This window comes from Pholcus phalangioides, unplaced genomic scaffold, assembly GCF_987345545.1.
Source record: "Pholcus phalangioides strain wild (caught in Gottingen) unplaced genomic scaffold, Ppha-v1.0 ptg000027l_1, whole genome shotgun sequence".
Taxonomy (NCBI): domain Eukaryota; kingdom Metazoa; phylum Arthropoda; class Arachnida; order Araneae; family Pholcidae; genus Pholcus; species Pholcus phalangioides.
Window position 1 is genome coordinate 3,743,379 of NW_028301617.1, and position 23,243 is coordinate 3,766,621.

Below are 23,243 nucleotides of genomic sequence, written 5' to 3' on the forward strand. Positions count from 1 at the left end.
GTAAAACCTTGGAACAAATGAAAGGGAAAAATTCTACAATTCATAAAATTTCACAAATAACGGGAAAATTAATAATTCCACAATGGACAGAAAAAGTTCCGGAATAATGAAATTATTAGTTCCGCAATCGATGGAAATTCAGAATCGACAGTAGGGAAAAAAAACTTCCAGAGTTGATGGAATTCAAAATTAATGGCAACTTATCGAGGTTTTACCGCAGTTCAATGCATCCGTCACGTGTTACGACGACATTCCGAACGCGTCTCATTGACGATTTCAGCTAGGGCTTATTTTCGGAGGAAACGCGATATATCGCTATTTTCAATACTCATAATCCTCTTTCGAAGACAAATCTATTGAAATAAGTTTTATTTATTTGTTTTTTCACCGTCAAACTGAGAGCCTCGAAGAAAAAAACGACTTATTTCTCGCTCTACATCCGGGAATTTCTTCGAAGTCCAACAAACGAACAAACATAAGAAACCGAATGTGAAAACAAAGAAGCGAAATATTTCTCATTATTTTCTTCGACTTCATTCGCTTTTCTTGTCCTCGTTGTTGTCTGTGGGAACCGAATCCCTTCCTCGATCCCTGGAGGGAATCGAATGTACCGTTAATTAATTTCGCGGCCACGAACCCAAAGAAAACAATTCAATTATCCCCCAAAGAACGCGGCGCGTTTAGTTTCCCCTCAACCCCATCGATTTATTTGCCTTCGGAAAAAATCTTGGATATTTATTCATAAGTCTGTTATACAATTGAAAACAAATGAATTCCTGTTATCTGAGATTATCCGCAATTAGTCATTGAAATAACTGTATTTCAGCGACGACTCGTGTTCATCGCTTGTTAATATGATATACATATATTGATGTTATTGATCTTTTCCCCCCTTGAAATGATGGAGAAAATGATTACTCACACGGGATCGATATCGGATGATATTTGCCGTCGTTTGAATAGAAATAAGTTGATTCCAGATTGCGTCAGTGTCAATATGGTTAACTGCGCGGGATGAATGTCAACGGTGTATGATCATGTCGACTTGATTGATCAGTTATGCCCGGAACTGGCTAGAAATGTTTATTGGCCAATGCTCTGATTCGGGCGTGTCCTACGCAGTTGAGTCGTCGTGTTTTCTACACCCTTACAGAAGTAGAATATCTTGCCTTCCTGAAACCCTCTTATTTCGTCAATCCCGAGCTCAGTTAGCCCTGTACAGAGGGCTTTGCTTGATAACATGTTTTTCTTTTGCCCCGTCCTGCCAATCAACTGGCGGGCGGAGTGAATTTTTGTTCAAAGCTAGATAAGAAGAGAGACGATGTTTTTTAACCCGTATTGTCGGAATTGCATAGAAATAAGAGTACGGATAAATGGCAAAAGAGAACATAGAGTGTTTATATTCCTAGTTTTTTTTATTATTATTGCGGGGTTGGGGCATTTATTGCTACACGAGGCAAGGAAAAAATATATTTTCGAAAGCAGGTGCCAATTTCTACAAGATTTAGTGATTTACATTCTGGCAGTTATAATGCGGATCAGCGAAAATCTGAAAACCGATTAAATTGGCGATTATGGTCGTAACAGCATCTTTCATTTGAAACCAAACGAAGTTTTGAATGTTCTTTTGAGTTTTGTGGCTTTCGAGAAGGAAAACAAAACCGGTTCCGAACGAAAAAATAATGTTCTTATTTCTTTCTGGGGGAAAAATAGATGGCGCTTGCAACGAAAGAACGTATGTTGCAAGAGGAAGATTCGACAGCAAAAAATTCCTTTAGATTTATCCTCGTATCTAGACTGATCATATTTAACCTCTTTACGATCAGGACGTAATATTGAGTCGAAATGCACGTGGTATAAATTCAATCGAGCTGACTCTTTCTTTAACCTCTCTTTTCCTCATCGCGAAGGTTTATTGTAACCATACGAAAAAAAGTTGCGTGCGCGTGTGTTCCTCCCCGCCCTGTAGGTGAGGGCGAAAAAAGCAAGGCTTTGTACTTGCATCCAATCCGTACTCTCTTAACCAATATGTCCATGTACTGTTCCTCTCTCCTCCGATATATTTCTTACCTTTCATTCCCTATATTTATCGCCTTTACATCTAATGCAGATCATTCTAATTTATCGCCCAACAGCTCGCACTCGAAGAGGTTAATTCGAGAAAATTGCGATCTTAAATATGAGAAAATACGGCACGTGACCAATTATCACTAAATGCCTTGCCAAAGTTGCCAATCATCTCTGAAATTGGTAGAAGCCCGCCAATGATGAGAAATAAACCATTATTGCAAATCCCAGTAGAAATAATCTTGTTCTTGATCTCTCTCTCAGTAAAGAACAAAAAGTTCAAGTAAGCTTCACCAATCGCTTGAGAAGTCTTTTTCTTTCCGGTCGTCAATCTCCTGCAATTACAGGAGCTTTACGATTTTGTCTCGATGTTTTTCCCGTTCTCAAGAGGGGAAAATTCTGGTTTGGGACAAGGAAAAAAAAGGATATCGTTCCTATTTCGTTCCGGGGAAAACAGATGGCTCTTTGCTGAGGAAGAATCTTTCTTTAAATAGGAAAATTCGACTGCAGAAATCTATCTTAGAGATAGATTTAAGGCTGTTATTTTTCTGCTAAACTGAGCCTCGAAGAAAACAACGACTTATTTCTCGCTTTACATCCGGGAATTCCGCCAAAGTCCAACAAACGAAACAAGAAGAACGAAACCGAATGAAAACAAAGATATGAAATATTTCTCATTATTTTCTTCGACTTCATTCGCTTTTCTTGTCATCGTTGTTGTCTGTGGGAACCGAATCCCTTCCTCGATCCCTGGAAGGGAATCGAATGTACCGTTAATTAATTTCGCGGCCACGAACCGAAAGAAAACAATTCAATTATCCCCCAAAGAACGCGGCGCGTTTTGTTTCCCGTCAGCCCCATCGATTTGTTTGCGTTCGAAAAGCTTGGATATTTACTCATGTCTGTTATATCATTGTAGTCAAATGGAATTCCCGTTATCTGAGATTATCCCCGCAATTAGCCCCATGCAAATAACTGTATTTCCGCGACGAATCGTCTTTATCGGATGTTAATATGATATATACATTCATGTTATTGATCTTTTCTCATAATATGATGAGGAAATGATCTCACACACGGGACCGATATCGTGGGATATTTGCCTTCATTTGAATAGAATTAGTTTGAGTCCAGATTGCGTCAATGTCAATATGGTCAACTGCGTGGGATGAATGTAAACCGTGTATGATCATGATGTCGATTTGATCGATCAGTTGTGTCCCTAACTGCCTAGGAATGTTAATTGTCCATTGCTCTGATTTAGAAGTGTCGTACAGATTTGAGTCGTCATGGTTTCTATACTCTTACAGCCGCAAGCCCGAGTTATCTCGTCTTCTTAAAACCTTCTCATTTCGTCAATCGGAGCGAAGGCAGAAATCTTCAGCTTTGGACATGGCGAAGGCAGAAATCTTGAACTAGGAATGAATCGGAGACAGGCAGGTCGATGAGATGGAGAAGCGGGGCATTGTGTAGGTGCAACGGATCATTCTGTATTGTATGGGACAGACAATATTTTCCCATTGTTATTCGTCTCTTGGGGGTGAGCAATATCCCCCATTGTGTCCTCTGGATCCGCGATTGAAATCGAAGCGGAAAAAGAAGCAACCAAAAAGACAGGTGACGTGAGAGAATATAACTTGCCGACGAAAACTGATTCTCGCCAAGACTTCGAACAATTTCTCCCCAACACGAAATGCCCCCCACATCCTCCCTTATGAATATGCATTTCAAAATATAATCAGGCTGTTTCATAGCTACACATCTGTCTTTCCTTCCATATTTGTTATATTTCCATTCTCACATTGCGTCGACACTCTATGCAAAAACCTCGATCTTTCGGCGCAGGAAAACATCACCCCGATTCCGAGATATGAAGCCGAAAAAGCACTCCATCTTCGTTGCGTATAATAAGGATAACGTGTCCCGAAGAAATATTTCCGAGTAAATATTTCTCCTACACCTTTTCGAAAACTGAGACAAAATCGGGAAACAAGATTAAGTCATACGGCGAATATATACGTTCAAAGAAGGGGAGAAAAATTGAAAAATCGATACACGTATGTAAATCGGAACGAACACAATACGCATATCCGGGAAACTCCTGAATAAATATTTGAAATAGTAGCGAATGTGTTATTATAATGATAATGGAGGAAAGAACGTGTGGAAAATTATATTTGATAGAGATGATTCCTCATTTCGTACGAGGATATTTCTCCCGTTATATAAGAGCAAACATCGCAACACGGTTCCACATCCTGGAACTATTTAATCATCGATTCTTTTGTTCAAATAAATACAGAAAAAAGAGGGAAAAATCGATGTTTTTAAAAAGAACATCGATTTAAATTAGGACTTGATAAATTACAAATTTTCCTCTTTTTCCATGTAATTTTTACAGCTGTGAATAAATGAGTTGTCGGATATAAGCGGGCATTCAAGTACGGTCAAACCTCGTTGATGAGTCACTCTCGAGAGAGCAAAAACATGACTTAGTATGCGAAGTGACTCGTTAAACGGAGAAATCCGTAGCTGTGCCAATTCCTGCCCGAGGACAATTGGGACTTCCAAAAAGTGACCTGGTAAGCAGAGTGACGTATTAATCGGGTGATCGCACTGACGTCACTGTCGATAAGGGTTCGGATTTACTGACTTTTGATGACAAGGGGGGAGAGAGGGTTTGAATGATGCTTACACAATCATCAACCAACCTTTATTGAAAAGATAAAGAGTACTAGCTATAATACCCGGCGCTGCCCGGGTTTTCTTCAATCGGGATTTTTGGATCATGTGATATCTCCGTCTTTCTTTGATGGACATGCAAACCATATATGTTAACCAATATGGTGACTTCCTGCGCGACTCATGAAAGAAACAAATCTAGATTTAAAGAAACGTAGACATGAATTTTTTTTTCCTTGGTTTTAAGGGGCACTAGGTATTTCGATCCCCCCCACCCTGAACTTCAAATTAGGCATCTGCCTGCCTTTGCTCCATCCGAAGCTGAATGTACCTGTGCAGTCTTCATTTGCAGCTGAAGATGTCTACCTTCACTCAGGAGCAAATCCAGTGGGCATGGGGGAAAAATAAGGAGCGATCGCATATCCCAATAGCCGAATTATTATTATGGAAAATTTGTCTGCCCTGTAAATGACGGGATGATACAAAGAACTTTCACAATTCTCCCATCCCAATACATTGTCCTGGATCCGCGCTTATCTTCAGTGATGATTAAACCTGCTCCTGGTCGATGCATGAAATGGTCTTTTTCCCGAATTCAAATGCTTTTCCTTCGAATCGGGGAACCTTTCTCCGAAGTTAACGATTTAAATGTCTTGGCCATTCAAGTCTCCAAGATCTAACTACGGATCTATTGAACGCCGAAACGCTCAAAAGTAAATCCTGCACACTTAAGAAGACTTCGAAGACGCTGTATAAGAGATTAGGGGGCCGTTATTGCCGATACTTCGAGAAAAGTTCCCAGAATCGATAGAAACGCATTAAGAGAGCTCTTGGATGTTGGAGGACAACAATGACAGAGTATCTATCATAAAATATACATAAATTTTGAAGCCATTATCTCAATAACACAACATTGTTTTACAGGAAGTGGGGTTGCCCTACCACCACTCTCTGGTACAAGGGTGCTCGACATTTTAAAGGAGCGTGGGCCACATTCATCTGTTTGAAAAAGTGTCGCGGGCCGCTTAAGTCATCTGGAATTGTGTCACGGACGAATCAATTGAAGTGAGAATGTGCCGCGGACAACTTATGTGTCCTGGAACAGCACCCTAGGTCCCTCAAGTGATCTGAAAATGGGCCACGGACCATTAAATTGAAGTTACTAATAATTAAAGGCGGGCAGAAATTCAGAAAAAGTTTGGGGGTGGGAAAAAATCTAGCATTTTTTGCGGTAGGATTTCAGAGTAGGGCTAGGTTGCAGAAAATCCTAAAATTTTGTTAAAAAGAGGAGCCAGAGGGGGAAGAAATTCAGAAATACGCAAGCATAAATTCGGAAAATATTGAGGAGGCGGAGGGTAAAATTGGGAGGGGGGGGGGGTTGAGAGGATGGGCAGGAGATTCAGAAAATCTTGTTGGAACCGGGGACAAGAAAGTCAGAAATTCAGAAAAAGGCAAAAAAAATCTGATATTTAGAAATTATGGTAGATAGGAGATGGGCAAAAATAAATTAGAGAGAGAGAGTCTGGTATTTCAAGTATTTCCAGAAACAAAAATAAGCAAGGAGGAACAGAAATTCCGAAAGGGCAAGGGTGCAGAATTCAGGATATTGGAACTGCAGGATGGGGCAGAGATATTCAGAAAGAGGCAAAAGAGGACAGAAATTCAGAAAAGGGCAAAGGGGGGGGGGGGAAAGAGGCAAAACTAAGGAAAAGATGAAAGGGAACAGAAATTCCCAAAAAAGACAAGGGGGACAAAAGTTCACAAAAAGACAAGAGGGGACAGAAATTTTCAAAACGGACAAGAGGTGGCATCTATGCCCAAAGAAAAACTGAACAGATATATGTTCAATAAAAAGTCACCACATAGTTATTATTTCAAGAATACCCCTACCATACCATATAAAGGTTTTGCAGTCTACAAGAAACCATCATTCATTGTCTGAAAGTTGGAGAGAACTTTTATTGAAAATCTGTGTCTAAACAAAGACGTTAAACACATCTGCGCTGATGCGTGCGAATAGATTTTTAATCCCAAAGTTTGTTAAAGATTTTTCAGACCCCGCTGTATATACAGAATTACACCAGTTGGTTCTCAATTTAAACAAACTTTATTCATAATTTCCCTCTTCGCCATCTACATGTGCATCTTATACTTTGAATTTTACACGCTATAAATCAAAGCGAAACTTGAGATAAAGTTCATTATGGAAATTCCACAAAAAAAAAACCTTATAATTCATGGGTATGCCCTGAAGAAGAGTTTCATATTGTCTTTCAATCGTTTGTTCCGTAGTTTGAAGAGAACGCTCCAGAAAGAATCTTCCTTGTTGTATCCGAGATGATATTTTTCCCCTGGGACCTAGGAAATGATAAGAATAAGTTCGTTTCAAAACCGCAAACCAATACAACCGCTAAATAAAAATAAATTCAATTTCAAAAAATGTGATTCGTGACTTTCAACATTATAAACGGAGGAGACATCCCACCAAAGTTTTCATGAACCACCACCATTTATGAACTGAAATGGGCACATATATTACGGCAGTGGGTTGCAAATTATTGGCCGCTGTAATAGCCATTATTCTCTCAAGACTCAATTGCCTAAATGATTATTTGCCCAAGACTGATTGATCATGATAATTGGAAGAGAGTATGAGTGACAAACAGGTTTTATTTCCCCCAATCTAAACACCACTCGGGTATATTGCCATCGGCAATTTACTACCTAGTGAGTTGTGCAAAACAATATATATACATGATAAAATATTATACAATGCCCATAACGAATATACTTATGGTTGTCTTATTCTAAGGAACTATGTGATCCTTTTCCATATGTTGGTTGGTATGGTAAAAACAAATATTTTTTTCAGGGGGGGGGGGGTTGAACTCAGGTTCTTGCGATGTGAATCCGTCACTATGACCACTCGACCACCACAGTGGCGATTGAGTGACTGACTACACGCAATGAAAAGCTGATCTTGCCAGCTGCAGGAATGAGATTCACAACTCATAGTCGCCACTATGCAGGTGACATGCAGTTGTTTCTTTCAGATATATTTTAAATCTACTTTCACGCTGCTCATGACTTTTTCTCTATGGTCAGGGTACTTCTCATTCCAAAGAAAGCTGAAAATTTAATTGGTAGAGTGAAATGTGGAGCAACAACTAGGCGTTATTTACGCCCCCCCCCCCCCCCTCCAGATCCACAGTATACAGCAGTGTTCCTCACTGCTGTGTGCATCACAGCTGCTATGAGTGTCACAAGGAGATGGTGTCCTGATGTGTGTCCATAACGTGCTCTGAAATGATTCTTCTATACACTATTCTAGGGAGCCGCGCATAAACAATGATGCAGCCAAAAGAACCATGGGTGAAAAAGTTTGAGAACCACAGAAAAAAAATTATTGCAATAACAAATACAACTCACCCGTTTCATTATTTCCCGATACTCTTTCGCTTCGGCTACAGGATGGAACAATTCTGTGACTCTGTAATCGTGAATCATGCCGTGAGAAATAACTTTTTCCTGTCTTGTTGTATACCTGCGGAAACAAATATACATAAAAAAACAGCAAACAGGGTTATATGTGAAATCTAACAGACATAAGAATAATGTTTTACAAATGCATTTACCTTCACCCAACCATAACTTAGACTGAATTTTTTTCTAATGCAAAAAAATACAATCGATCCCGCTTATCCACCTATAACGTTTTTCAAAAAGCCACCATGAAGAAATGCTATAAGCCGGAAAACATTTTAAATGGGAAATCTTAATGAGTATCATTCAGAGTTGAGACACCAAAAATAAGTTGCATTAAGCTGGAAAACGTTATAAGTGGGAACGTTATAACTGGGATCGACTGTATATATGTTCGACATATTTTCCTATAAATAATCTGCTACAGTTTCTACAGGAGAACCCTGCCTCACCTCCAAGTATAAAGAAAAAGGTGATTTTGTATTGCTTAGAGCCTAATATTTGTGTTGCTACTTCACCAAACACAAACTCTGGCCATATCCCTATATTGCAATTTACTGCCATTAATGAGATGGGTTGGAAATGAAGGTGCAGTCTATCGGTGGTAGTGGTGGTCTCAAGTTTGTTAGGGAAAATATCTTAACTATATCCTCCCTTGCATGCCCATAGCCTGAAATTTTGTTTGGGGGAGGGGACCACTTTCATTTCGGGGGGACCAAAGTGATAGAACAATATATTTGGCCATCTTTTTACCTTTTTTTTTGGTCATTTCTCACATTTTGGGGGGGGGGAACCCCCAAAGTCCCCCGCTACAGCCTTGCTCCCTCGGATTCGAACCCAGGATCGTGACAGCAACCTTCATGGTGATAGACAAGTATCTTACCCACCACCCCCACTCCGGCACTATATTTGTGTTGCTGGCACAATGAAATGGATGTTTGGCATCCATATCAGTTATTGGTGGTTTTAACTGAAATAGGCCATTCCCAGACAATGCTCTCCGTGCTCGCTCAACCAAAACTCAATGAGTAATGACACATATTTGCTTTATGCTATACCCAAAGCAGAATCTTTTACATCGTTCTGCAACGAGCCATTGGCTGACTGAAAATTCCCATAAGGGTGTGTTTTCTACACCTTTCTTAGCCTTGGGTCGGGCGCATATAATCTGTGACTGTGAGATGAAGAACCCATTTGTTTTGTGCCAAAGTGCAGGTTTTATGGAAAGAACTTGAAGTTTTGTTGAAATTTTGTTATCGGAAATTGCAAGGAATATAAAAGTTACTTAAAAACGCAAAACGCAAATATAATCTTTTTAGAGTAAAGACTTCAGTTTGAAAACCTTTCCCCCCCACCCCCAAGCCTAAGCAAAAATCTTATGTTTAATCTCACAGATGAGTTGCGACCAAATATTTTAGGGTTTCTCTTGCATTCGACTGCAGGTTAAAATTCTTCCAGATTGTTTTGTGATGTGCATCAGAGTCTTTAGCATATTCCGTTTTGGGAAAGGTTGGATTTTTTTTTACATCAAAAACTGGTTTAAACTGACAAAACCCTAAGCCGTCAAAGGGGGTAGAACCTGGAACCCCATCTAATACTGATAGTATGCTTTTAAACTTATAGATCAAGGTGTAACATTCTAAATTTGAAATCTTTTTGTCGTCATTTAAGAGTATTGAAAGTTCCGATTTCCGAAATGCATTAATGAAATTATATTTCCTTGATTGCACAGGAATGATGAGCAAAGTTCAGGAAACAGTTTCACAACAGATGATCATGGATTGTTTACGTAAATCAGGCTTTTAACATGGTCAAGAAATTCTGCAGTGATGCTGATTCCACAACAATGGAATAATGTAACAGCTAAGATCAAGTATTAAAATTTTGGAAAAAGTGTCGCAACTAATGATAAAATTTTAATAATTGACAATTATACTATGTGATGAATGCTGATGATTATAAGTTGTAATTTGCAATCATTTTACAAGTCCGGATGGATTAATTCGATAATTAAAACTGCTTTTTATCCATTGACCAAGTTAACCCATTGACTTCGAACTAACCAAGTTTGACTGCATTGTCCAAAATAATTCTGTAGCGAATATAAAATCATTTTAGAGTCATATTAAATATTTATTCTTTGTATTCATTAACATTAACTTTAACATTGCACGCAATCAATATTTGTATTTTCAATGGAAATTTTTATATTGAAGCGCATTATTAGATGTTTTTGACGTGACAGTTTAAACTACAATTTAAGCTATCAAAAACTCATGCATTGAAAACCTGCCAACCCTGGCTTTGGGGGAATGCTAAATCATTTTATGATTCTTGGAGATAATCTGTTTTTGTATACCCGGTGGTTGCTGCTTCATCTCACTTCCGCAATCACTACTGTCTATCTAACATCAACCTGGTTTGATTCTCCCACTTGTATTTTAAAATAAGCTACAACAGGAATTGTCAATCTTTCAGGCATGGTAGGCCAAACTGAAACTTCCTGCGAAGCCTGTGGGCCACCAACTCATGTAATTTGGTGCCATCTTAACAGAAGGGGCCAACTGGAGGGTCAGCATTCCTGCTCAACATGAAGGAGAAGTGAACGGAGAGTTCTGGTGCTCAGAATTGCAATGAAGTCACTGCCACAGATCTGATGGCTGAGAAGAAAAAAAATTCCTAATGCTATTGAGCTATAAAAAATGAAATGGAATTATGAAAGCAACCTTACATGTATCTTTTCCAACTCCACTGCCAGTCATCAACACATCTCCAGTCTCCCAACATTTTTGCATACTTATGATGCCGGTCAAAATCTATCTTTTCTATGTCTTCTACAACCTACAAAAATAGGGTAGAAATTTTTTGAAAACGTGAATACTAAGCTTGTACTTTTTCATAAAAAAATGTCCTGTTATTTCCCATATTTTCAACAAAGTCTATTTGAATTTTCGTTCAAGACTGAAAAATTAAGCACTAAAATTATTTTTCTAACTCCATAAATTACACTCATTGCCATAAAAATTTGAAATGAAACGAAATTTTACACATGTAAGTACTACGTTGATATAAGTAAGTGATTAGAAAATCCAAGAAAAAGGATCATTTATTGGAGAAAAAAGTACAGATGAACAGAAGTTTTAGTACTATGTTGGACCCCCCTCTAGCGCGAATGCACGATGCGATACGAGCGGGCATTGAGGCATACAAGTTCCGTATGATGTCCTGAGACATCTCGTTCCACAGTTGCTGTAAATGCGCCTCTAGTTCGACCAACCTCGTAGGGTGTCCAACTTGCCGTCCCAAATGATCCCAGATATGCTTGATTGGTGACAAATCTGGGGATAGAGCAGGCCAGGGAAGGGTGGTAATGTGGCGGAGGCAGTCTTGTGACAGCCTTGCTGTGTGTGGCCTAGCATTGTCTTGTTGAAAAATGGCTCCTGGGAGCCCTGCCATGAGTGGCAACACATGTGGCTGAAGGATGTTATGGACGTACCGCTGGGCTGTCATTGTGCCATGGATCAATATTAGGGATGACCGTGTATCGTAAGCAATGGCACCCCATACCATGACACCAGCTGTGGGAGCGGTGTGTCGCTGTAAAGCAAAGGCAGGATTGAAGCGTTCACCCCGGGGCCTCCACACACGAACACGATTGTCATCACTGCTCAAGTTGAATCTCGATTCGTCGCTGAAGACGACCTGGTTCCATTCCGTTGCAGTCCAATCCCGTCGTGCTCGACACCACTCCAAATGGAGGCGTTGGTGGGTGGGTGTCATTGGCAGCACACGTAATGGGCGCCGCGATACCAGATTTCCTTCAGCCAGGCGCCTTGCGATGGTTCGGGAAGACACGGGGGCCCGTAGTGAAGCTGCTACCTGTGTCTGGATAGCGGCCAATGAGGCAGTTGGCTCTACGCGTGCGTTTCGGATGATGTGACGGTCTTCTCAACGACTGGTCTGTCGAGGGCGTCCTGAACCTGGTCGCAGTGTAAATGACACGTCTTCTGTCCACTGGTCCCAACACCTCCTCACAGTAAAATCAGAACGGCCTAGTTGACGAGCTACTCGCCGAGCTGACCACCCAGCTTCCATCATCCCGATGATTCTTCCCCTATCGAACTCTGACAACTGCTCATATGGTCTTCAACGGCGGCGTAACGGCATGTCTACCTCAGCATTTCCTTTGCAAACCATTAAACACACTCCAGCAAGCTCTGCTTACCTGTTTTATACTCCAAGGAGAACGAAGTTCAACGCCCTCTAGTGGCATTACGCAATGCGCAATCACGCCGCATTTCTAATCATTTGCATATCTGCCCGACATGTACCTTCAGGACAACTTTCGTTTCGATCCCACAATTATTTCTTGGTGCGCAAATTTTTATGGCAATGAGTGTATATCATGATAATTATGAGTTTGAATTTGTATTTTCATCTGACATTTTTGTCACGTTAATACTTTTTTCCAGATAATTCACTTGAATCTACTGCTTCAATGCAATGGTGCTTCCTTTTCTGAATTTGACGATTTTTTGCCAAGTTTAAGAATAGCTGGCAACTTACTTTTACTTTGGCAGTTCGCCGTATTTTTATCAAGGAAATATGGTCAGCCTTCATATATATGCAACAATGAAGGCTGATAATATTACAAAAAATCGTTATTTTGACTCACAACTATCAGCAAGAGAAAAATATCATATAGTACTCACCACTTCAACATCACCATAATGCGACCAATCATAGACGAGAATTTCAGAGTACTTGCTGGAAATGATAAAACAAGAATATTAATATATTTTTAACAATAAATTTAGGGGCTATATATTTACTACGACCATTTGAGTTATAGGTGGATTTATGCCTACCTGAAGTCTTAATTTGAAAAAAGAATAACTAGAGACTACTGAAAAATGTGTACACAAAATATGTGTACCTCTGGAGCAAATAGGATAGCTGTGATTACCACCCCCCCCCCCTTTCACAGCTACACAAAGTACATTAATCAACAAGAGCAGAAATACAATGCTTGCAAACTGAAAATAAATTGGTACCTCAGAGTCTTCAAGTAAGTTTGCTTGTAATAATGTTCGATATCGGCAAGGTAATTGGCATTCAGAACTTTAGAGTTGACTTCTATGGGCTGCAATAAGATGATTTCAAATTATATCCATTGTAAAACAGTGATTATCAAGAATTATATGGGGGATAACGACAATTAGTATGATATGATTCAATTCTTATGTCCAATTCAATTCATGATAATTTTGTTTCATTAACCCAACAGCTTACATGCATGTGTAGGATGTAACAGACCCCCAACTTCTCACAAAGCAGACTCACCCTTCCAAACCGTGCATTGGAAGGTCTTCGTCCTTTCAGTATATATAATGGAGGTCTAGGTCATGATCTTTCTGGTGGCATTGAAAACATGTCATGTTGGTTATATATTAATTTTCAGTGAGGAAAACAAATTTGGGTATTGTAAGACTTATGCACATTTTCAGGTAATCAAGGGGAAAAAAATCATGAGAGTGATCACAAATGCTTGATAGAATTGAAACTTCTAGATTTGCTTGAATTTAATTTAATTTCAATTATTTAAAATTGAATTTAGAAATTTTAAATTTAATTCTGAATAAAATTGATTGTGTTGACCCCTTATCTTTCTTAAACCTTTCCCCCTCCCTCAAACTTGACCTACTTGATCTAATTGACCTTTTAAACCCCCAAGACATCAGCCAGCCAGTACAATTCTAAGGAATTGGGTGCCCTATGGAAACATAATTGAACCAGCTGGAAATCGCATGTGCGGCAGATTTGTTCACTAAACATATCTGCCAATAATTGAGGTTGGCTGTAAATCGGGGAGGGGGGAAGGGAGGAGGAGGTGGGGAGCTTTGGTACAGAGCAAGAAGAAAAATTTTAAATGTGAAGCGATCTGAATGTATTCTGTGTCATGATGGTGCAGCCAATTAGGAGCTGGCACTGTGACGTCACAAAACTTGAGTTCACATGTGAAATATACTCTCGTGTGACCAATAGGTGTAGCGTCATGGAGGATAGCAACCCCCCCCCCCCCGACACCTTCATTTCCTTACACAGTCGAATGTCTATTGACACCATTCCCCACCAACGCCCATCTTTTTCTCAGCACTTTATCATACAATCAGTTATTGTGTGGAATGGTTTTTTAGGAATAAGAAAGCATTTCATTTTTTGTGTAATGAATTTCTTTTCCCTCACAAAAATTCACTCCAATAGCTAAAGAATTCTCACTTCAAACTTTAGACTGGCACGGCAGAAAAATCACTGAACCCACTTCAAAAAAATTGAGTGGGCCGTATCACATCAAGTTTTGACAAGAATACATTCTTTGTGCCATGAATCACATGATAGGAACTGACATAATGAAATTGGTATAATCAGACTTGTCTTTAGAACAGAAGATAAGAATGCCATCCATTTGCATTATGAATCTCTCTCTCGAGATATAACGTAAAACAATTTCATTATGAAAGTGGGCCGTGAACCTGGTACCCAGACTGGAAGCGATAGTAAAACCAGAGTGGAATCATTGGATTTGTCTTAACAAGATCTATTCACAGACATAAAAAAAACAAAAAAACACGCAGATATATTATGAATACTTCTTCAGATACGAGTGTTTAAATTATTTTGTGACACAACTTTTTTGCGAATGCACTTAGTATTTTCAGATGATTTAATGAGATAATCGAGCACCAGAGTGGCGTGGTGGTAAGATGCTCATTCACCACCATGAAGGCCGCCATCCAGGTTCCAGGTTTGAACCAGGGAAAGAATATAGATGACAAGATATTTTCCCTAACAAGCTTGAGGAAGCCACTGATAGATGGTGCCTTCATTTCCAACCCACCTCGTTAAGAGTAGTAAATCGCAGTATAGCAATGAGACTGGAGCTGGTGTTTGGTGAAGCAGAGGTAGATGATTCAAAAGAGGTATCCATGTCAAAGTGCCATACCTTTTTCAATGAAGTAGGTTGTCTCCCAATTTTCAGCACGTGCAAACTAATGGGAAGGCCTATAGGGAAAAGTGTTCTATTGAGAAATCAACCAAATAAAACATCTGGGATTGCCAATGCTAAAATAAGAGGCTTTTAAGGTGGTGCGATATCTCATCAATTCTGATTAGAAGTGGTGCACACTGAAGGGATATAACAAGCAATATGAACAGGATAATCTGCATCAGTCTCAGTGACATCACTCCAACGTGCACCATGCCTAAAGAGTTAAGAAACTGTTACTGGTTCTTATGAGGGCATTTCTGAATAGACAGACATTTTGGCAAGCATTTTTCTATGGCCATCCAGTAGTTAGGGAGCTAGCCTCTGACTCTGCAGGTCTGGGTTCTGGCATGGATGTCTACTAGCACTAACAAAAACTCTTTGGACAGATCTTATAGATCTCTTGGGAATATGCGAGGATCACATTATTTATCTCAGGCAGAGAAATTCTTGGAGACAATGATCAACTAATGATCGTTATTTATCTCAGGCAGAGAAATTTTTGGAGACAATGATCAACTAATGATCGTTATTTATCTCAGGCAGAGAAATTTTTGGAGACAATGATCAACTAACAAGGATGAACTAATTTTCAAGTGACTAACACGCTGAGATTCAGATTTACAGGACGATACAGCGAGCAATGGAAGCAGTTTAAATGAAGGAAATTCTAGATAAGTTTAAGTGTGTGACAATATGAAATTTAAAAAAAATTCAAATTAGTTTCACTGTATTTCCATAATATGGAGGAGTAATGATCCTTCGCCCGATAAAATGAAAGGAGGAACTGAAGACAATAATAACAAAACCACAAATCCCTAAAGCGATCGAACACATAGCACGTCAAAATGCACCAAAAACTCTTCTATCAATTGGAAAGGGAAGAACAAAGCAATCTCGAACGATAAAAAATTTTCATAAAAATAGATTGTATCATAAGAGCATCCAGTACACAGTCGCACTTACATTGTTCCTCTCCTTGATTCTCTGCATTGTCTGTTCCGGAGTAATATCGAGGTATATAACAAGGCAAGGTTTCGATATTTCTGGAAACATACCGTCAAACATTTTCATGTAGAGGTCTCGGGCTAGAACAAGGAAGCACAACAGATTAAAAAAAAAAAATTACAGAACATACACTTAAATTACTATGTACATAGCTTGAAAACAGTAACATGAAATTCTGATGTAGTAGGTACGGCCTATGATCGAAATCTACCTATTATGAGCGATCTGTGGTGCACTTATCAACAAGCTGATGTTAAAGATGCAAAAACTACATTTTCCCTCTATAATCAGGAGTACACAACTTCTCATGTGCAAAATACCAACATACCATATCCCGTTTTTGCGAAAATTTTCCTTATTTTAATCGAAACTGTCATTAATTTTGTGAAAAGTAAGCAATGTTGTAGAAATCAAAACTATCTAGTTAACTTCAAATCAATACACTTTCTGGATATTCGGGCCATTCAAGTAATACATCAGCAGATTTTTAGCCATTTTTGACCACCCTCCCTTCGCCAGCAAAATTTTGTCAGCTCTGCCCCCCCCCCTACTTTCTAATGAACATTTGGATCAGAGACGTACACAGAAGGGGCGAGGCACAATTCCAGAGCATTCAAGCAGCCCGTGGCACATTTTCATATCGCTAAAGTAGGGCCATGGGAAATTCACAGATCACTTAACTGGCCCGCAGCACATTTACAGTCAAAAGTACAATTTGTCGCAAAAAAAATGAAATGCCAAATTGTGGTTCTATCAGTTTTTTTTTTTTATGGGTCCACTTTTCAGATACAGAATTTTCTGAAGGGTCCGGCAACTCAACTGGGTACCCTTGGAAAACCACTGCTACAGCACCTTGTGAATGACTTTCAGCAAATTCTGCGGGAATGTCCACTGAAAATGTGAAATGTGCACGATAAACTACTAAACACACTATTGTTACATTCTGTATTAATCCGGTTGCACACCAGCCCCCATTACGTTCCATAGCACTACAATAAATAGCAATAGTGGACTCAAATCGGAGCAGAAGAGCCTAGGACAGGCCTAGGACAGGAGTTCTCAATCTATGGGTCGCAGGACTTCGGAGATGGGTCATTCAAGTCAGTTAACAGCCAGGGATTCCATGATGAGCAATGGATCAGACTTGATTCCCAGGGCTTCTGAGATGGGTCGTACGAATACATTTACAGCCACGGTTTATCGAGCGGTGGATCGCAACCCAAACTTAATCTGTAGGGGCATCCAAGATGGGTCGTACAAATCCTCTTACAGCTAGGGATTCTTGAGCTATCCATTACAACCCGAGCTAGATTTGCAGGGATTTCCAAGATGGGTCATTCAAATCGACTAACAGCCGAACTTCTGAGAAGGGGTATGCATATACAGTTACAGCCAGGGCATATACAGTTACAGCATATACAGTTACAGCTGCAGGCCACAACCAAAACTTGATTCGCAGGGGCTTCCTAGATGGGTCGTTCAAATCAACTTAGTGTCCTGTTATAAATGCACTTATTGCGTCACTGGTTTCTCTAATTTTAGCAAAAGACATTTTAAAAAAAGAAACAGTTTAATGGGTCATGAAGCTGATCTTGTTTATGTGAGATAGATGGCACCACATGCCGGAATCAAGTTGGCGACTGTGGGTGGGCACGCGTGTGCAGAGAGTGAATGAGGAGAGTGATTGATGACTCGGTGGACAAAAAACGTATAAGAATGTCTAACTATTTGTAAATAATAATTATACTCTTTTATTTAATCTCACAAATTTGGGGGCTCGTCCATGATGGATTGATTAACAAGATGATGACGATCATTTCCAAGATGATGACGTTTCCTATGACAATCATCCCTGAGATATCCAAGACGATGATTCCTAAGACGACCATCCCGAGATTTTCACGATAACGACGATTCCTAAGATGAACATTTCCGTGATTTTCAAGATGACTATTCCTAAGACAACCGTTCCTGAGATTTTCAAGACGACGGTTTCCTTCTAGTGACGACACCATTCTAAGACGACGGGTTTCTTTGTAGTGATGACGGCATTTCTAGATGATTTCGATTTCCTTCAACAAAGACAGTTTCCATTCGACGACGAAGACGAAAATCTCACATTTATTTTGGGTTGCAGCTAGAAAAGGCTAAAAACTCCATGGTCTAAGACAAAGTTAAACAAAGCAAGGTGTGAGTGATCAAGAGCTTAGTTCCTCATGGAGCCCACGCTAGTACTGGACGAAGAGAGTGATAGATGCCATTTCACTAGGCTAAAAAAAAACAAAAATGAATTTTCACAGTGCTAGAAATAATTCCCGCTCACCCTCTTTCCTGATGTATCCATTCAAATACATGGCTTCCATGAATGCGGGATCCGAGAAAAAAGATCTCTCCATAACAACACCTTGCCCTAGAAAGAAAAAAAAAACCAATAACAAAAACACGAATCTTTAAATTCATGTGAGAACAATTTTAATCAATGATCTACAGAGTCGAGTAACAAGATTACAATTACGATAACTGGCATTGGTGAGTTATCGGGACTATTGATGTTAGGAATAGATAGAAATCTTTTGGGTGGCTATTTTTCTCAATGGAACAGCTACAGTATATAATCCTTTATTTTACATAGCAACTTTTTTTTTGGCGATTTCCTTTCTGTGCATGTTGGCACTTTTCTTTTTGGATAGCTATTTCCTGTGGAGTTCTTTTTTTTTTCCTGCCCATTGTTATTATTTCCTTAGGCTTCTGGATTGCATTATTACTTTTCAAACCGAGCGCAAGTCGGGTATATCGCCATCTATGGGCAATTAACTACCTAGTGAGTTATGCGAGAAGTGTGGGTGTGTGTACCTAACCATCTGAGTGTGTATCTAGTGCTGCCATCTGAAGTGAAGTGTAATGGTTGAATGGGTGCTATGCAGTTTAGTCCCCTTCAGAAAATCACCAACTGTAGCACCTTGGAAACATTTATTTTCGCTGCGCTTGTCTGCTTCAACTGGATCATACCACCTTCTCTGTCTGCTAGGGCTTTAATCCTGCTTAGTGAAATATTACTGCCATGTTTACGGTTGTGGGGGGGAAACAGAGTTGATATTTTCAGTCCGGGTGGCAACCCCCCCCCCCTTCAACGGCCGGAAAAGAGAAGCGGTGGCAGAACCCGAATGAAGCCATTTGCAGGCCACAGGTGTATTCACTGATACAGTTTTTGAAATGTTTAATCTTTTTGTGTATATATATTACATATATACTCGAAAATATATATTTGCAATGTACATTGTATTGTGGTATTCATTTTTTTCCTTAATGTTTGGAGTTGAGGCGTCATAACAAAAGCAAAATCACATCTATGGTCACGGCTGTAGGAATTTTATTACGTTCCCTCTTACATCTTATTTGCATATTCGGAACAGATGCAGTATGGTCCGCCACGACTTCGGCGACTTTTTCCTCACGATAAGTCGCCAAGACCGGCATAATGAGGCTCTGGGTTGCCATATTTTTTAACATGTTTCCAATTTTTGCTGGGTGATACCAGGTGGCGCTGGCTTCGCCAAACAGGATTTTTCTTTTGTTCACAGCGTTTTTCAAAAATTCAAAACAGATGTTCCATTTCCAGCGCGTCTCTTGGATTATAATTCCTCTCTTCTGTAGCTTGCGTCATTTGGATTATTATCTACTGCTCAGGTTGTATCACACCGTTTTATTATTTCGTTGTATTTATTACTTATTCATCCATTGTCATGCAGGTTCATTTTAATTATTATTTAAAATGAACTTACAGAATTTTTCATGCCCGGAATTCCTTATGCCCCGATCCGTTCATTATTAACAAAAAGGGTCTGGGTTTTAGTTTTAATGCATAGAATATTTATTTATTCAACATGCCCGGAATTTCTTATGCCCCGATCTGTTTATTAGTAAAAAAATGGTCCAGGTGTAATTTTTTTATATTTTTATGCTTGGTGGTTTCTATTATGTTTTGCTCGCTGATGATTTTTTTTCAGTGTCCGTAGTGTCTGATGACCTTGGCGACTCTTCGTTGGGCCATCAGACATATGTTCGGCACCAAAAATTGCCAAGTGGCGGACCATACACAGCTGTTCTCAATTTTGGATTGTGAAAAAAGCAGGTGAGCGGTGAAAAAAAAGTTTTTTTTTATTTACCCTTTCTCCTTCGCAGGGTTGGATTAGACTCGTCACTGCTTGGCACCAAGCAGCGCTTATACTGATTTTTCACCGCAGTCAGACATGTTTGGCTCCAAGCCTGTTAGTACTACAACCTCTAAAGGCTAACATCACCTTCGGATAAAAAAAAAAGGGGGGAATGCGACCCAGAAGCCAAAGAAAATAATAATAACGAACTGAAAGGAAAACGTCAACAAAAGAAAATGAGTAGTCATCACCGACCAGGCAGAAAAGCGCCAACATGTTAGAAAGGATGTCACCAAATAAAAAAAAAGAAATGATTATACTATAACTGATCCAAATCACCAATATATCGCCATAAAGAAATTATACTAAGCGCCGTTCCCCTGCGTTCAAAGAAAAAGTCGAAACCTCGTCACCTCAAATGATCTTAAGATAGAACAACATGTTTACCATTTACAAGCACTAGGTATAAGTGCTGCTACTACTAAACCACAATGCACCTTATCCACATTCCTTTGCGGAACTTTTAATGAATCGGTACATGTTGGAATGTATTGTGAGCCTAACGTTACATTTGTTTCGGTGTAATGCTTCTTATGTGTAGTGCCATCTATCTATTTTTTGAAGTGCAATGATTGAAGATTTATACTGCTGTAGGCCTGTTGGTCGCTGTGGTGAGACTGACTCGCATTCGCGTCTCGAAATTGGGAACCACAAAAGACAAACTTCAGCCGACTACCACTGTAGCGCCAGTGGGGTTTGATAAGTGTAAGTGCTTCAATACAATTATAGCAGTGAAGAAAAACCACAAAATAAATCACCGGTATTGAAGATATGAGCAAGACCGTCCATGTAGTCCATGGCTCGCAGGATCATCATCCTGAACTGGAACGACGTAACATTAAGATTGTAAGGGTCTTCGTAAAAGGTCTTGACATCGCAGGACTTGAAACTCGGGGGCAGAATAGGGTCCAGCTGCCTCAGGTCATAACCGTAGGGCGTCTTGTAGATCCTGTCGATAGTAGTCTCGGGGATGTGCTTCATGTCCAGTTCCTCGGCGAGCTGTTTGGCGAACTCACTCTTGCCGACGCCAACGTTCCCCTCGACGACTATCATCCTGCTGTTTTCGTCGAATCTCTTGGAGGTCCCGTCCAGGATGTACCAATGCAGGAGGGTGTACTTCTTGGTCTCGTAGGGGAACGGTGCTGGCCTCTTGTGGTCCGGGTCGCGCTTGGCCTTGCTCACTATACAGGCCACGGGCACAGTCCTCTGGAGCTGGACTTGGCTGTAGAAGGAGCCGAAGAACGGCTTGATGAATCTGCCGAAGCCGTTTAAAGCCATGGCCGGTAGCTTGGCGAGATGGGGAGTTGTGTGCAGCTGATTCCTTTACTAGAAGATCACACAGAGGTCAAACACTACATTAAGTGGATCGCGAAAGACACTTTTCTCACGCTAAATACATTTCAGCCAATGTTTACTAATCGATTATTCGGTATTTATAAACCCTACACGTGTGAAGTACTTGTTAGTAGGGATGTATAAGAAATAACATCAAGTGATACAAACGTAAACACAAAATATGTAACTAGAGTCTAAAACCTTACATCGAGGTTCAATCGGGTAGATATGTGCTTTTATCCACGGAACAGATCACTGGATGTAAGAAAATAATTCCAAAGTGCGATACCATGCGTCCCTTTTCAATCATATCTTTCTTGCCAATCTTCTTGTGCTCACAAACATTTCAATTCCATCATATTTTCATGTAGTAATAATAAGTAAGTTCGATTTATTTCCCCAGGATATTCCCAGGGATCTAGGTTCCCACTCCCCCGTTAGCATACAGTTATTGTCGGCTGGAGTTGGTTTTCTGCGGTTTACCAACTTCGAGGTATGAATCCGAGCATGTCTCCCATACAAAAAAAAGTCTCTACGCAGAGAGCAGACAAACCTACATGGCAATACAGAAAAAAACGGGAAAATTTGAGAGTTTATAATCTCTATTGCGAAATATTGAAAACAGATCGCAGCACCAGCAATAGCAGGAAACGAGACATTTCTGACAGTATGAACGCGTTATCACAAAATGTACTTTCGAACACACATTTAGGCATGTAACAATCCGCTAGAAATCCCGTAGAGCGTTAAGGTGCATGTAGTACTAAATTTTAGTCATCTACACATTTACTCTTGCACTTTTATTCTTTTCTGAAATGAAGAATAAAAATTGCTTTCCTAACTTATAGATTATATTATGATAATTTTGACAACAAATGTGAATACTCATTCAACATATTAATCTTTTTACTTCGTAGAAATCATTCCAGTTAATTGCAATTCACATCAGTGACATCAGCAATATTTCGGAAATTTCACTCACTTTTGACATAATTTTTGACGAGACTAGGTGATATCCCGTAATTTTCCGTATTTGAAATCACAAATTTCGTATTTTTTTGAGAAAATATGGTAAGCTTCGTAACCAAAAATTTTGGGACTGAGAAGCAGAATTCTTCAATCTGTTCGGTTCCTTACGCTCATAGCTTATAAACTGAACTGGATAAAATAAAAAGTTCAGTTATTTTTTGTAGTTATTAGGACGAGTGAAAAACGAAGTCTTCCGAAGAAGCAGACGACAGGTCAAAAATGAACTTTTCAGTGTTCCTAGGAGCAGGTTACTTGCACCGTGTGCAGCGTGAAATTGCTCATTGGTTAAAAAAAACTGGTTGGTAATTCACGTTTTTTAACCAATCAGCGATTTGACGCTGCACGCACCGTAGAAAACCTTTTCCTAGGAAAACCCGGCT

At 39.7% G+C, this 23,243-nt stretch overlaps 1 protein-coding gene across 1 annotated transcript; it reads right to left on the minus strand.

Annotated features, from left to right (window-relative positions):
• Window positions 1-6,837: 6,837 nt before the first annotated feature.
• Window positions 6,838-22,042, minus strand: ND-42 (NADH dehydrogenase (ubiquinone) subunit ND-42). Its single transcript, XM_089251610.1, has 8 exons — window positions 21,258-22,042; window positions 18,609-18,695; window positions 16,244-16,365; window positions 13,287-13,375; window positions 12,945-12,999; window positions 10,964-11,073; window positions 8,179-8,293; window positions 6,838-7,107 (listed from the first exon to the last, which is right to left on the minus strand). The coding sequence occupies exons 1-8, from the start codon at window positions 21,775-21,777 to the stop codon at window positions 6,985-6,987; spliced, it is 1,221 nt and encodes a 406-aa protein (XP_089107736.1). The 5' UTR covers window positions 21,778-22,042; the 3' UTR covers window positions 6,838-6,984.
• Between the last annotated feature and the right edge of the window lie 1,201 nt (window positions 22,043-23,243).

Bases quoted from the DNA above. Each gene is read 5' to 3' on its own strand.
- ND-42 (XM_089251610.1), bottom strand. From the start codon at position 21,777: ATGGCTTTAAACGGCTTCGGCAGATTCATCAAGCCGTTCTTCGGCTCC. The intron at 13,000-13,286 runs GTACCAATTTAT...TATCATTTCCAG, and splicing joins ACTTACTTGAAGACTCTGAG to CAAGTACTCTGAAATTCTCG. The intron at 11,074-12,944 runs GTGAGTACTATA...CTATTTTTGTAG, and splicing joins ATTATGGTGATGTTGAAGTG to GTTGTAGAAGACATAGAAAA.